The following is a 13,439-nucleotide window of genomic DNA, read 5'->3' as shown; positions in this document are numbered from 1 at the left end:
GAAAAGAAGACAAAACAACAGCTTGAGGTTCACTATTCCGCACGAAGCTCACCGAATACACTCGCAAGTAGTACCTCAAAATGCTAAATCGGTCGACAGCAAACGTTCCTGTCACATCGTTGATGTGAAGATAAAGAAAGAAAGGCGATAAAGGGGGGGGGGGGGGGCTCACTTACTCTCTTGACTCTGGTCTTCGGGGGGCTCGAGGAGGTCCTTGAAGGTCACGTTCTCGTGCACCTCAACTCCCAGGAGCAGCGCAACTTTCAGGAGGATGAGCTGGAGCTGCCTGATGCCTGGATGGAGCACGCACACATGGACGCTTCGTTGGCCACAGAACATCAAACTGTGCTTCACCTCGCTCAAACAATGCTACGACGAGGACTCTAAAAGGGGCACTACAGCGGTTCTTGAGATCGTCATTCTACCACGCGAACTCAATCTGCGCACCCCAAGTATCCTATAAAACCCAAAATTACAATCATGCGTGGATTTTTTCACCCTAAAGATTGCGACCATAAACAGCGACACTGCCTTTCCTTCAAAATATCTAAAAAAAAAAGGCATATTGCAGTGTTTGGTCGCACATTTAATGAGGTAAAAACACCACGCGAAGTTGTAATTTTGGGTTTTATACAATGCCTAGGGCAGACAGATTGAGTTTTCATCGTAGAAAGACAATCTCAAAATGGAGAAAAATAAATGTAGAAACTAGACCATGCAATCCTAACCAACACCACCTAAAATGGTCAAAGCGTGTGCACTGAAATTTCGGCGTCACCACAGCGAGATCAAGCGAAGACACAGATTGGACACAGATGCTGCATTAGCGTTCGGATAGGCCTGTGTTCAATCAACGCGTCGAAGAACGCTCAGCATAAGGCTCGGGTCCAATTGCCGAGTTGACGCCATTTAACTGTGATGGAGTTTCACGGAATAAAGGAGAGGCTGTTTGCGGGCCTCGATTATTTTAGGTGGTATCGTCCTAGCACCCCTTACAGGAATAGCTGAGCATGCAAACTCCTGGTTCTACACATGGAGAAGGATACGAAACAGAGGTGCTGCAGTAGACTCTGTACATAGTAAAAAGAGTTTAGAAAAAAAAGTTTACTACATTGGAACGTTATATGTATCGGTGCCTCAATTGCCAATGATAGTGCCACTCTCGAAAAACTCACCGAAATTTTGTCTTATTCTCCTAGCAATGATAGCAAAAGCCCAGAAACAATGGTGTAGTTCAGATATATAAGAAAAGAACTGCTTTACTGTAGACAGGTTCATAGGGGAAACATTTTCAATTTCCGGGAGGTTGGGGGGGGGGGAATTGGGGCACAACGGTCCCCTCTAGCTTCCATTATACAGCATGTCTCATAAAAATACTTACCGTAAAGCTCCAAAAGAACGCCCATCCAAAATTAAGAGATAAATGATGAGAACTATGAGGTGAGCAATGCTTAAGGATGTAACAGCATAATTTAATCAAATTTGGTAATAAGCACGAAGAAGGAAGGGGGGGCGGGCTGTTATTACGAACTATGTGGAACGGGAACTGATACCACAGATCGCGGACACGGAAAATCCGAGTCTCACAGTGATAAGTATGCGGGAATCCACTACAAACTCCCCTGTCACAAGAACGGATACCACAAAATGCAGACGCAACACGTTCACACGTCACAGCGCAATAAACGCGAGAGCCCGCTATAAACTCAGGTGTCACGGGAATCGATATCACGTGCGCAGATCATGGACAAAAGTGCGGGAACCCGCTACAAACAAGCACGCCGTGAGAACAGATACCGTAGATTGCGGACGCAGCAGATTCACCTGTCAGAATGCGATAAACACAAGAGAACCCACGGCCAGCACATTTGTCACCTGCACCGATACCACAGATCGCGCGGTTAATGCGATCCCCTTAGGACAGGGGTGCACAACTAAACATTTAGGCGGGCCAAAATTGGTTCATTGAAAACTGTGTGGGCCGCACCTAGTGCGACGTGTTGCACATCTTGGCTGCGGTCAGGCTTCCGATATCATATGTCATCTCACTCGTTGCCGTCGTCAGCACATCCCGCAATGTCATGTCCTTCAGGGAAGGTCGAGGGCGGTTGTTGTTGAGAGTCATCAGTGAAAAGGTTTGCTCACAGACATACGTGCTCCCGAAATGTGACGACAATTTCTAGGCGTTGTCCACCAGGTTTCCGTACTTGTTCTTGTCTAGGTTTTTGTAAAACTCAGGCAGATGAAATTCGCGATGAATAGTCTTCAGCGCCGGTGGACACTGGAGGTCGATAAGCCCCAGTTTCATCGTCGGATCGCAGTCCTCCAATCCGACAATGCGACCCCTAACTGTCCCAAAAAGAAGGGAGAGGGTTGATAGCGTCCGTGGTGAAAGAGGGAAGGGATCTGTTGAGAGAGAGCAACAAGTTTTCGCGTTCCGAGTACAGACATGTTGATTCAGATCCACACCATGGACAGGGACAGCTGCACATGCTGTTTTATTGTTCTCAGCGGGATTAGTAAAGAGGGAAAATTTGAATTGAGAAATCGTAGTTACTTCGCCAAAGACAGAGAAGTAGGTCAGAGGGCTTCACTGCTGCTTGCCAAGCGGAGCGAGCGCTCAATTGATTGAATGGCATAGTAAGCGAATTTCTGTGCTAAGCCGGGCCGCGGGCCGCTAGAAAAGCGCTCGCGGACCGCACGTGGCCCGCGGGCCGTATGTTGTGCACCCCTGCCTTAGGATATCATGTGGTTGATGTGATTCCCTTAGGACATCTTGTGGTCGATATTCAGTGGCAATCGTGGGGTGAAGGATTTTTCGGAATTTTTATGTTACGGACGTGCAACCCAGAAACGAGATAAGCAATCTCTTGCTTGCGGGTGTTCTCTTGGAACTTGCAGTAGTGTTTTTAATCGCGAAAATAAATTATGCATCACCGAACGCTCAGTCTTTGCCCAAAAATAACCCTAGCAGTCCAGAGCCATGTCAAATTTTTAGAAAAAAACATTACCTGAAGTAAAATGTTACAAGCGGGTTTCGGAAATTTTCAAAGGGAAAATACAGTATATACCACTTACAACGTAACCGCTTATAGTGCAGGACCGGGCATAACGCGGCTTTTTTAAACCACCAGTTCGCCTCCCATAGAACTCCATGTAATTACATACCGGTTAAAATGCAAGCGCGCGAAGGGAAATACCGGTTATAGTGCGGTTTCTGAAACAGCCTGCCGACCGCGCCGACCGGCGCAGCGAGCACGCTGCCCTGTGCGACACTAGATAACCAAGATAACGGCGCTAGCCGCAAGCGGCACTCGTGGGGCAAGGAGGTTGCTCGAAGAAGCGAAGAGAGAAGCTTCAGTTGCCATAGCGACGGAGAGACGCACGCACGTGTCGTTCACGTGCGTGCGTCCCTCCGCTGCGTTTTAGGGCAACGACAGACCAATCGCAGGTCGAAAAGAAGTGCATGCCGGTCACGGGGCAGCTTCTTCTATCCGCAAACATGGCGTCGGTTGTGATCGTCGACGTAGACGGCGTGGTGGAAGCTCAATGTTCCGCGTAAAAGCGCTATCCTTGACTGTGAATTTTCGTTGTGTGTTGCTATGATAACCCAGCACGTACCAGAAGGGAAGATTCACATACTCATGCGGCAGTGTCGTGGCGGCACTCTCAAGACGGCAGAAACGCCCGTGTCGTTGTGTTTGTTCACTTCGACGACAGTGGTGCTTTCGAAGCATTTGTGTTTTCGAACATCGCCCGGATTTCTTATTTGGAGCATTTCATGCCTATGCTCAAGTTGAAGGTATTACTGGCACGTACCGTATAAAGGATGCGAATTTTCACGCGTTTTCATCACCGGAGAAGAGTCATTAGGGTTAGCAATCCTGAACGCTCGCAACGTCCGTCCGCGACGCCGCTAGAATGCAGCGCCAGGCAAAAGTCGCTTGAGAGAGAAGTCTACTAGTCTGGTGAAATAAAGACTTTCGTCAAACTAAGCTTTATTTTTCATCTAACATAAAATAAATTCTTTTACAAAGGTAAGTTGTCTAATGGCATGTATTTTGGCCTGAAAAATTGATGTTTTAGTTATGGCGCGGTACCCCTTATAGTGCGGATTTTCGCGATTCCCGCGACATACATTATATGCGGTCTACACTGTAGTCGCCAACAGAGCCGCCCACAAATTCATAAGGTTTAAAGGCGCAAACTACCAGGACACAAAAACCTACTCATAACTTTTGAATAAGATAAATGTTTGTTCTAAAACTTTGGTATTCAATCCGGACCACTGGCACTACGTTTGGGCAGAGAATAAGCATTTCACAATATGTGTAGTTTATTTTGTGTGGTAAAAAAAAAAAACCAAAAACACTGATGATATTATTATCCTCCGTGCTTTTGCATCGCCGGCTTTGGGCGCCCCTGCTGCAAAATGACGCACCTACACCCTCACGTTTCCCAGGTGCATCAAGTCACCGTATAATAGACTGACTTTGGGGTTCGATGAAGCGCAGCAAGTTTCTAATTAGAAACATGTTTATTTTCACTCACTGAAATTTAACGTTTAAGTTCCAGGCAATTATTTTGCTAATTAGTGCTTTTTTTGTTTTGTTTTTTCAATCCCTGACTGTGGAGTGTGTGTGTGTGTGGGGAGGGTAGGGGGGGGGGGGGCTGCTGCAGCCAGGTACTGCCAGGAGAGTTGGGGGTGGGGGGGGGGGAAGGGGGGGCCTTGAGTTTTCCGTAGTCGGCGCCTATGGACAGGTCAGAGTATTTTTATGACCTTTTATGAAGTAAAAATATGAATGCAACCTCCAAAACATGTGCTAAGCTTGCACTGCTGGCATGGCCCAGATAAGGTACCATATTTTCGATACTACATGTTTAAAAGTTGAATTTTTATGGAGTGCAGATTATCTTCACGTGCGGACTATGCAACAATTTATTTGTTCTACATCATTCTTTATGCCGAGACGTAAAGAATTTTGTGAATGACAGGGAATCTTAATGGTGATTTATGTACAACTGAAACTTTGTGCGCTAGTAAAGAGGGTATTTGTCAAGTTGTGCTGTGTACGAGAATTTGTCACTGGCGTACTAGGGATGAAGCGCAGGATATACACCGGGTGCAAACTACAGTCCAGAAAATACAGTACTCGTAATAAACATACTGATATAGAATGTACATAGTGATCAAGATTTAAGAAAAGAATTCAACATTACCCATACAAAGACTAAATCTTTACTACTTTTCTATAAAGCAAGAATATAAATAACCATTACAAGAAACTGATAGAGAAACTCGTGAAGGAGGAAGACCAGCGGAGCTGTACTCGATACACTGTGTGCTTCTTTGTCGTCTGTTTTTCGCGCTGTTTCCTACGATGAATTCCCACCAACACGCCCAACTATCCATTCTTCTATTATAGCTGGAAAGGTTGGCGCCCTCTACGAGCGACGGCAAAAACCATAGTGGTTGTGTGCTTGCCGCCGTCGCTTATAGATGGCGGTAGCTGTACAGGTAGGTTTGTGTCGACATACACGGACACGATCCTGGAGAACCTAGCCCTTAAAAGCTCCACCGTAACAAAAAAGAATGACATAAGGAAAGATTTTAATGCAGAATGTGTTTTACCAGCCAAATTCTATGATGAAACCGTCACGAAGAACCATCACGAAGTACACGTCGCAACAAATTGCCACAAAGAATCGTCGCGAAAACCTGCGACGCCCCGTGACACCATGACATCATCTGACGTCGCTGTCATGTGACCTCACAGAGCTCTTCCCATCAAAGAACAAAGCCACAGTTCACCGGGAGGCATCGTGGGAGAGAGAGAGGGGAGAGGAAAGCGCGCTCACTGATGTGGTCGATGGAGCCGGCGCAGAACTTGCCGAAGAACTTCTTGGCGCCCAGGGCCCGGAGGTCGTGGATGACGAAGGGCCACAGGTGCAGGACGTTGTTACGAGAGTACCGGTCCCGCTTCTCCAGCACCACCACCTTGGCCCCCAGCAGCTGAGCCTCGATGGCCACCCGGATGCCGCACGGCCCACCCCCGATGATGAGCACCTGCGGGCGATCGAGAAGGCTGAGCCAACCTGGGCCTCTTCCACGCGTGGTGGCAACGGACCCTTTCTGGAATTCTGTCTGGCCGCTCCGATCATTAGTGTCGATTTCAACTAGATCCCAGGATCGTGTCTCTGACTATAGTCTGTTGCAACTCAAGAAGGTAAGGGGAGGGAAAGGAAAGCCAGGGAGGAGGAAGCAGACAAAACGGTGGTGAGGAGGAGGTTTCCGCCTCTCCAGCGTTCAGTCTGCTTCCTCCTCCCAAGCCTTCCTTTCCCTCGCCCTACCTTCTTGAGTTGCACTGGACTAGTATGTTTACTAATATGGCCCTGCCTGCTAGAGAGTGGCTCTTTTTACGGCCTTTGCTGTTGCTTGGGAGCAATTGGATTTTTTCTAGTCGCATGGGAGGGGGGGGGGGGGGGGGACATGATTACGCCACCAGTACCACTACTACCCGGACCACCATGGGCATCTTTTCCAGCCACAGTGACCCAAAATATGCCTTACTGTGTGTATCTTAAATGACTGCATTGAGCCGACCAAAGTAATTTTAGGCTTACGATGAATAAGCGCTCATTTACAAAAAATTGCTTTTTGAGAAGATGAAGGGGAAGAAGTGTTCTAAGTCAAATTTGAGGGTGTTACGTGGCAAACCAACGACGGGCATCTGGCACGTCCCAGCGGAGGACCGAGGATTAATTTCGACCACCTGGGGATCTTTTCACGTGCAACCGAAAGCTCGGTTACACGGCGCCTTCTCCGCAATAAGCCTCCGTCAGATTGCGGGCACCTCGGCCGGGATTCAAACCCGCCACACGGGGATCCGTAGGCCGGCGCTCTCACGGCCTAAGAAGTGTTCTGCGCAAGTCCCTAAAGGCAGGTGGTCTCATGGCCCCTGGGTCAGACTAGTCCAGAGATTCCTCCAATGGGACCCTGGAGTAAAGAGGCCCACACAGTGAAGTTGGGATACCTCCTTAGAAGGACTTAAAGGAGCTCTGAAACTATATTTCAGTTGTTTGCTTAATTTGGGAGTTGAAGTCTCGACCTTTCTGAAGTAAAGAACAAAACTCTTTCAGCCTTTCCACTCTGGTGAAGAAGGAAGACCACCAAGCTGTACTATGGTCAGACAACCTCAAGGACGACTTCTTCAACGACCTCAAGGACGATGTCTAGGACGACCTCAAGGACGACTTCTAAGACGACCTCGAGTATGACACCTAGAGGACGACATCAGGAACGACATCTAGACAACCTTAAGGACGACACCTAGGACGACCTCAAGGACGACTTCGAAGGCAACGTCTAGGACGACCTCAAGGACGACTTCGAAGACAACGTCTAGGACGACCTCAAGGACGACTTCTGGGATGACCTTGAGGACAACATCTAGGACGACGCCTAGAGAAATTCAGCCTTTCCACTCCGGTGAAAACCAAAGTCCAAAGGTTAGAAAGGTTGTTGCCATCTATGAGCAAGGCCGGCAAGCCGATTGTCTGGTTGCCGCCATCGCTCATAGATGGCGGTAGCTGTCCAGAGTTTTGTGTCGACATTTCTTTGCGGGGGACACAATTCTGGGGAAACTAGCCCTTAACAGCTCCACTGTAAAAAACTGCTTTTGCCTGCATGTCCTAGTTTCTACTTTAAAAATTTACAAAGATTGAGGTTTTCGGCACATCTCAACTCCTTCACCATCTTCCAAGTCACGCGCGCTGTGATGTAAAAAGGGGACGTGCGGGGTTCCGGTGAAGCTCTCTGTAGAGCCATCAGTGAGCAGCGAGAACTCACCCGCTCGCAACTACGCGACCACGTGCTTGCGCAGCGCGATCGGACGTAGCGATCCTGGCGGTTGGTCGGAAGGGTTCCGTCAAAGAGCGCGAGCAAACGCGGGTGTCACAGTCGTCGTGGTGCCCCAACTCGTGGCCGCCCGAGTTTCTGTGGATCAACGAGCCCAAAGCGAGCTACAGCAGAACAGGCTTCTGACGTATCCACCCCCATGCTACGCCACTGCCGGGATCGCACCAGGCAACGGTACAAAACTCCTAGGATGTCGTTGGGCGTAACTTTAGGAACCACTAACGAGGACGTGTCAAACGCACCATAGCACCACCGTACACCAGCTTGGCGTAACTCGGCCGACGGCAAAATGAATGACAGAGGTGAGCCAACGAGACGGTCAGAAAAAGGCGCGCAACACCTTCTCGCAGGCGTTCATTATGACCATGCGTTGTCGCATGCTTCACTTCGACACTTTCATCAGCTCGCCCGAGCCGCGGTTTCCAGATTACGCCGAAATGGAGCCTATACTCTGTTCCATAGTTAATATGCTACGCTGTCAAAGCTACTGGTGCGAGCATGTGGCTTTGTCTGTGTGTGTGAAAACGATCAACGATATCAAGCCTCATGATCGTGCCAGTAGCTTTGACAGCGTTGTACACTACGCCTGAAACAGAGTATAGGGCGGCGTAGACCGTCATGTGGCGGAGATTACCGACATTGACGACGTACACCTCCGTTTTACGGAGCTCGTTGGGTCCTTCATTAGTTTTAGGCCCACTATCCCTTAGAGCTGCTAGGGTGAAGGCTGGTTCGCACACTTGCGACTGCTGAGGACCGTGTGCCTCGAAACCTCTTAGAATCTCTCGTGACGAGGGGATGCACTGGCGCCACCTTTTGGATTGCCGTGGAAAACTGGGCAGTCCCGTACATTTGCTACTTCTCTCGCGCATCATCCTTTCTCTCTTGGCTTGGAAAAAACTTTTATGAATGTTATGAACGACAGTCTCTCACGGGCAGTACATCAATTTGACCTTGCAAATGTCGCAAAACCTTCCCCCTAGTGAAATGCAGTTCCAGGGTCATTTCTTCCGTCGTAAGAAATTTTAAGAGGTCTTAGGGCGCACAGTCCTCGGGAGCCACGAGAAAGCGAACAAGCCTTTAGTGGTGTGTTGCGGAAAGCGGATGCGCAAGTGGTCCCGCCCCGCTCTCACCCGCATGCCCGCGCAGGCCTTGCCCCGATTGTAGCACTTGTGCGCCGCCCTCTTGTCCAGCTTGGCCCACAGCGAAGCGGCCCTCCAGGAGCGCAGCTTGGCCTTAAGCCGCGGGTAGAAGGCGGGCAGTGGTGACGGGCTCAGCTGCAGGACGTCGCACATCTGCGGAGCACGAGACTCGCCGTTGGCGGGACACTCCAAGCTCGTCCAAGCCGGATAAGAGGCGCCGAGAACGGCCACCGAACAAGCCGCATGCAAGACCTCGCCGACAATGTGAAAATTGGGCTCGTCAAATTTACCAGTGCCTCCTGCACCAGCTGTGCTCGGTGCACGCCACCACATTCGATTTACAAGCGCAGTCTCAAGACACGAACAGAAGCATGTCGCTCTGCACTTTTTTGCACTGCACTATGCTTTTTCAGTGCCGGTGCAGCCAGAAGGAGGTAAAATGATTGAGACCATTCCATGAGCTTCGATTAAACTGCACTGCCAAGGATTAAAGATGATGACACTGAGACGAGAAGGACGAGGAAACCTATAGAATTAAACGTAAACAAGAAATTCTCGGTCTCGTGATTTGTGATCCTTCGTAGCGCAGTTTAATCAAAGCATGAAAAACCAACAAGTCCAATACCGAGCACAGTTAAACTCTATGATCATTCAGGCCGGATACAAGGCACCAAATATAGCTGCTAGGCAGGCCGTGTTTAAAGAACCACTGAAAAGAAAAAAGTATTTTTTTTTTATCAGTTTGGTAGGGACGCGCGTGTCAAAAATATATTTTTTTTAAATCGGTAGTCACCTCCTTTCTCCTTGTTTTCTCTCTCGGCATGTCGGTCATGTGGAGGACAGGTGCATAGGCTTGGCCATCACGTTAAGGTAGAGAGTATGACCATCTCGTTGAAATGGAATGAGTGTATGACCATTCCGAGACGTCACAAACTTTGCACGCAGAATTTAAAATAAATAAATTTTGCTCTAAAAAATATTTTTTCGCATCAAATTTATTTTTGTTATGAGTGTCCCAACCAGACTGCACTGATGGAAGTGCCATTTGACCTTTTGGAGCAGGCCTTGTAACAGGCAAAATGTTGTTTTGGAGCAGGTGTGACCCTTTTGGAGCAGGGTCCGGCATATGTTGGCATATTACTTAAAAATGAAATAATGCTGCATTGCTATATAAAGCCCATCTCTATTATTGGAACACAGCGCCTGTCGCCTTTTTAAGACAGGATACATAAAATTGAACAAAGTAAACACAAAAACACATTTTTTTTAAATAAAGTTTATCTGCTCGTCAGACCAAAAAATGCAATTAAATATGTCACACTGCGTTCTGATGGTACAGGATATTTAGTTTTATCAGCCTGCACTTCTTTTAAGGTATCTGCAGCAGCATCTAACAACCCTCACTGTTGCGGGATGTTTTATTCAGATTAGAGTTGTCTTTCGGGCAGAGCTTCAAATATTGCAGTATCTGATATTCGCTTCAAAAATTCCGATTCATTTTCGATGTGCTGGCGAAGTCACGATCGGATCACGGCGAGTTAACCCAGTGAATGCGCTCCTCGGCATGCACCGAAGCGCTGCAGAGAAGCGACGACACCCACAGAGCAGATACCGCAGTCGCGCAGTGGTTTGTACTCCGAAAAGGACAATTACGCTTTATTAGCTCTCCATCCAGAGTTTGGTGCAACTCAAGTCAGGAATGCACAGAGCATTGAGCTCGCGCTAGCTTTGACTTCGCTGGTAGCTAGCGCACGGGAACGGGGCGGGCCAACATTGAAAACATCCACAAGCTCGGTCTTTTTTTTTTTTTTAATAGGCTGCTCAGTGGGATGGTTCTTTGCATAGCCTCTGCGGTTTTGGTCTCAGATGTTGCTAACGTTGTTCCTTTCAATGATGATGATGATAATGCACCCTCACAGTTTCGGTTTGCGTAACAGTTGCGGCGCGGAAAATACCGCGGTACCACCAGGCGCTCTGATAAGACTCCAATTTTTATTTTTTTATTGCTGCATCTCACCTCGACGCAGGCATGGCACAATTCTTCGGTAAAACGACAATTTGGCGCTACATGTAGCAGGATTGCGTCCTTGGCGCAATTGGTGCAGCACTTCCATCGCTGAGACTGCTTAAAAAAAACATTTTTTTTCTTTTCAACGGTCCTTTTACAAGAAGCATCACCAAAGTTAGAGCCAGTGTATACACTCCCAAAGGAAGCAGAGTAATGCAGACCCGAGCACCATCCCTCGGCAACTATAGTCCGTTGCAAATCAAGAACGAAGGGTGAGGGTAAGACGGGCCAGGGAGGAGGAAGCAGACAGAACCCTGGAGAACAGAGAGGGAAACCTCCTTTTCTTTTTAGCGTTCTGTCTGCTACCTCCTCTCCGACCCCATCTTACCCTCACCCTTCGTTCTTGAGTTGCAACGGACTATAGTGGCACATGCTGCAAAGGCTCCTGATCCACTGGGGAATATTTGGAGAATAAAGAAAAATTGCACTCTGCTTGTCTGCTTGCTTATTTCTTACTACTCACTACAGTACAACCCACTTATAACGATACCACATATAACAATGCACCACTTATAACGATCAGTTTTTAGACTGGAAATTATCAATTTCTAGTCCAGATACAATGATTATTGGTTATAACGATTGAAATTTTGTGTTTTCTCATTATCGTTATTAGTGGGTTGCACCGTAGTAGTATAACTGACAATTTTCGGTTACAGGCTAAGAGGGCAGGACATGCTTTTCTCACAAAGCCCTCCACTCTTTCCGCTTTTGCAGAGCAAACGCTGGAAAGGAAGCGAGGAGAGACTCACCTCTAAACTTAGGGACAACTTTTTTTTAGCAATGAAGCCAAAGCTACGGGCACGCGTGCATTTTCGTCTCCACTTCTGAAACACCAGAAAAAGCTGCATCCAAATGTACAGTCAGACAATTTAAGAATGCACGGAATAAACACCACCACGTACCAGCTACCGAGGCATTGAACCATTCCACGGATCAAGGCAGTAGCTACGACAAGCTGCGTGACGTCCGTGCCACAGGTGCCTCAGAAGTGGACTATTTGCGCATAGCGAAGGAAGGGTGGCAAACAGTAATAAACCTGTGGGAGGAGCCTCTGGTACATCCCCAAAAAATGCATGGCATGAAATATCTGCTTTTAATGATTCATACGCGCTTCACAAAACCAATAGTTTACGTCCTCACCGACGGGACAAGAATGGCGGAGCGTTTCTTTCGGATGCCCGATCACTAACGACTGTTTGTTGCCGTCTGCCATGCTTCGAGAACGGCGGGGAGGAGCTTCAGTTGTTGCAGCTCTCATGCACGCTCCCGATCTCCACCAACGCTTTGGTATTCCGTGCACATCAAGCGCACACGCACAGTCAAAGCACAGCCGAAGACATGAATCGTGTGCTGAAGGCCGGGCTTTCGGAAGACACGACCAGCCGTTCCATTCTGTCACGTGACTACGGTCGGAGAGACGAGTGCAACTCTCCCGAGTTTCGTTTCGCTCCTCACGCCATGAATTCTCTTGTACGCAGAAGGACGTTGGGTGCAGAAGGGCGGCACTTGCCTGGCGGTAGGTGGAGAGCGCCGCCTTGAAGGTCCCGGCCGACACAAACTGGTCGAAGATGTCAGAGGCCAGGGCGCTCTCGGGGCTCATGGCCTGGGGCAGCCCCACGGGCGTGGCCCGGGGCCCCCTCACCGCCATCGTGGGGCACCCCGGCCCCTCACTGGGGCCCGTCCGTCTGCCTCACTGCCGCCGCTGGCCCACTGAAACGCGGGAATTCCATGCAACGTTACTACAACACGAGTCGAAAGTGCCTTTGGCCCTTTAAAATGATCACATAAATAGGTTTCTTAAAGGGTAGGGCGACCATCATCCTTGGACTAAAAAACGGGACACAGAGGGGAGGGGGGCTTTATACAAAGCTCTGCGTTGCATAAACATAAACACGCATATTTTTTAAAAGTTCTTCCTTAAGAACACAAGTGCTTTTCTTCCTAAATTTTTTAACACTGAGGAAGAAATGTTGCCTACCAAAGCACGTTAAATTCGGTAATATAGGAGTCTCCCGCACACTTGCTCATGTGAAAAAATGTATTAGCAGATGCAACTACAGCATGTTTCATAGAATGTTTATTTTTATAACATTACGTCCGTAACAAATAAACGTTTTTACGGTTTTCTTACATTCGCTTAGTACTCATCTTGAACCTACTATGCACGTTCCAGCGAAAACGGGACATGAGGATTCGTTAGACCAAAAAGACGGGACGTCAGAAACGAACCTCTAAAACGGGACTCTCCCGACCAAAATGGGACGTCGGGTCACTCTATTTAAGGGGCACTAGAGGGGTTTTTGAGGTA

The 13,439-nt window shown here is 48.3% G+C and overlaps 1 protein-coding gene across 1 annotated transcript in view; it reads right to left on the bottom strand.

Annotated features, from left to right (window-relative positions):
- The window catches only part of LOC8027932 (F-actin-monooxygenase MICAL3), a 104,503-nt gene extending 91,664 nt beyond the window's left edge, over positions 1 to 12,839 (bottom strand). The window contains exons 1-4 of the mRNA XM_042293178.1: positions 12,642 to 12,839; positions 9,052 to 9,213; positions 5,860 to 6,067; positions 177 to 293 (exon numbers count right to left, since the gene is read on the bottom strand). Coding sequence (XP_042149112.1) covers positions 177 to 293; positions 5,860 to 6,067; positions 9,052 to 9,213; positions 12,642 to 12,779 — 625 coding nt within the window. The 5' untranslated portion in view covers positions 12,780 to 12,839. The remainder of the gene's footprint in view (positions 1 to 176; positions 294 to 5,859; positions 6,068 to 9,051; positions 9,214 to 12,641) is intronic.
- Positions 12,840 to 13,439: the final 600 nt, after the last annotated feature.

The sequence above is a fragment of the Ixodes scapularis genome, unplaced genomic scaffold, assembly GCF_016920785.2.
Source record: "Ixodes scapularis isolate PalLabHiFi unplaced genomic scaffold, ASM1692078v2 PGA_scaffold4__175_contigs__length_147842914, whole genome shotgun sequence".
NCBI classification, from domain to species: domain Eukaryota; kingdom Metazoa; phylum Arthropoda; class Arachnida; order Ixodida; family Ixodidae; genus Ixodes; species Ixodes scapularis.
Note: the sequence above shows the minus strand (reverse complement) of the source record. Positions and strands in the feature narration are given on the sequence as shown.